Source organism: Monoraphidium neglectum, assembly GCF_000611645.1.
Source record: "Monoraphidium neglectum strain SAG 48.87 unplaced genomic scaffold scaffold03708, whole genome shotgun sequence".
Taxonomy (NCBI): domain Eukaryota; kingdom Viridiplantae; phylum Chlorophyta; class Chlorophyceae; order Sphaeropleales; family Selenastraceae; genus Monoraphidium; species Monoraphidium neglectum.
In genome coordinates this window covers 3,345-4,613 of record NW_014009921.1, presented here as the reverse complement: position 1 = coordinate 4,613, position 1,269 = coordinate 3,345, and the positions used below count along the sequence as shown (strand labels likewise).

The 1,269-nt window shown below is 76.4% G+C and overlaps 1 protein-coding gene across 1 annotated transcript in view; it reads left to right on the top strand.

The window, feature by feature from the left end:
- Window positions 1–1,269, top strand: part of MNEG_13237 (separase) — a gene marked incomplete at both ends in the record, with an annotated part of 4,194 nt that overhangs the window by 1,044 nt on the left and 1,881 nt on the right. Inside the window, one exon of the mRNA XM_014038290.1 lies at window positions 338–1,110. Within this exon, the coding sequence (XP_013893744.1) occupies window positions 338–1,110 (773 nt within the window). The remainder of the gene's footprint in view (window positions 1–337; window positions 1,111–1,269) is intronic.

Genomic DNA, 1,269 nt, shown 5'->3' with positions numbered 1-1,269 from the left:
GCGCTGCCTGCTGGCGCACCCGCCGGCGAGCGTGGCGCGGGCCGCTGAGATCAGATCGGCGGCCGCCGCCTTCGTCGCAGAGCAGTTTGAATTCGTGTTTGGTGAGTGCATCACTTGCTGGGTCTCCTGCAAAACGCGCCTCACCTCATCTGTCCTGTTTGTGTTTGTTGCTACAATCTGTGCGCCCGCTATGCAGCACACACACGCACACACACATGTTGGCGCCCCCCGGCTCATCGGGCGGCTCCAACCGCGCCCTCCCTGCCCTGCCGCCTCACCCAACCCAGAGGACCAGCCGCGGGAGCTGCTGACTCACCTGGTGGCCCTGCTGCTGCAGACGCCGGACGGCAGCAGCGGCAGCAGCAGCAAGGGCAAGGGCAGCAGCGGTGCAGCGGATATGCAGCGGGCGCTGCTGGACCTGTGCCGCTTGACGCGGCACAGGGTTGATGCCCTGCAGCTGTCCGCACTTGAATCCGCCCTGAGGGCCGCGCAGGCCGCAGCCATAGCGGCCGTGCCGCCGGCGGCCGGCACCCCGCGCGGCGACAGCCGCGGCGGCGGCCGCGGAGCTGGCGAGGCTGGCGAGGCTCCGCCTAGGACGCCGGCGCCGGCGCCCCGCGCGCGCAATGGGGCCGGCGCCGCGTGGCGGGAGGACGCCGAGAACGCGCCCCCCTCGGCAGGCCCCGCCGCGGTCGCGGCAACGCCAGCAGCCGCCCGCAAGCCCGCGCGCTCGCGGCTGGCCGCCATGAGCGCCCAGAAACAGCCGCGTCCCGCCGTCGCCGGCGGCGCGACGCCCGCCGGCGGCGGCGCGGACAGCCTGGCAGGCATGCTCGCTTCGCGCCTGAACATTTGCGATGACGAGGGCCCCGCAGCCGGAAGCTCTCGGCGGCGCACCGGTGCAGCAGCAGCAGGGACGGGCGCAGAGGCCGCTCCGTCCGCGCGCGCCCCGCCCGTCCCGCGCAAGGCGCCGGCGCAGGCGCGGCGCGTGCGGTTCGGCGGCGGAGCCGCGAGCGGCGGCAGCAGCGCCGACGAGGATGAGGGCGGCGGCGAGGGCGTGGCTCGGCCGCCTCGCAATCCGCCGGCGGTGCCGCCCAGCGTCGCACGGCACGCAGTGTCTCGTGACCAACCCGGGGGCCACATCTTCCTCGCCCCGCCCGAGCCTCTCGCCGCCGCCGCGCGCGGCGCCGCGAAGGCGGCCGCCACGGCTGCCGGCAGGAGCCGTCTCGGCGGCGGCGCGGCCGCCGCGGCGCTGGGCGGGGCGCCGCGCGGCCG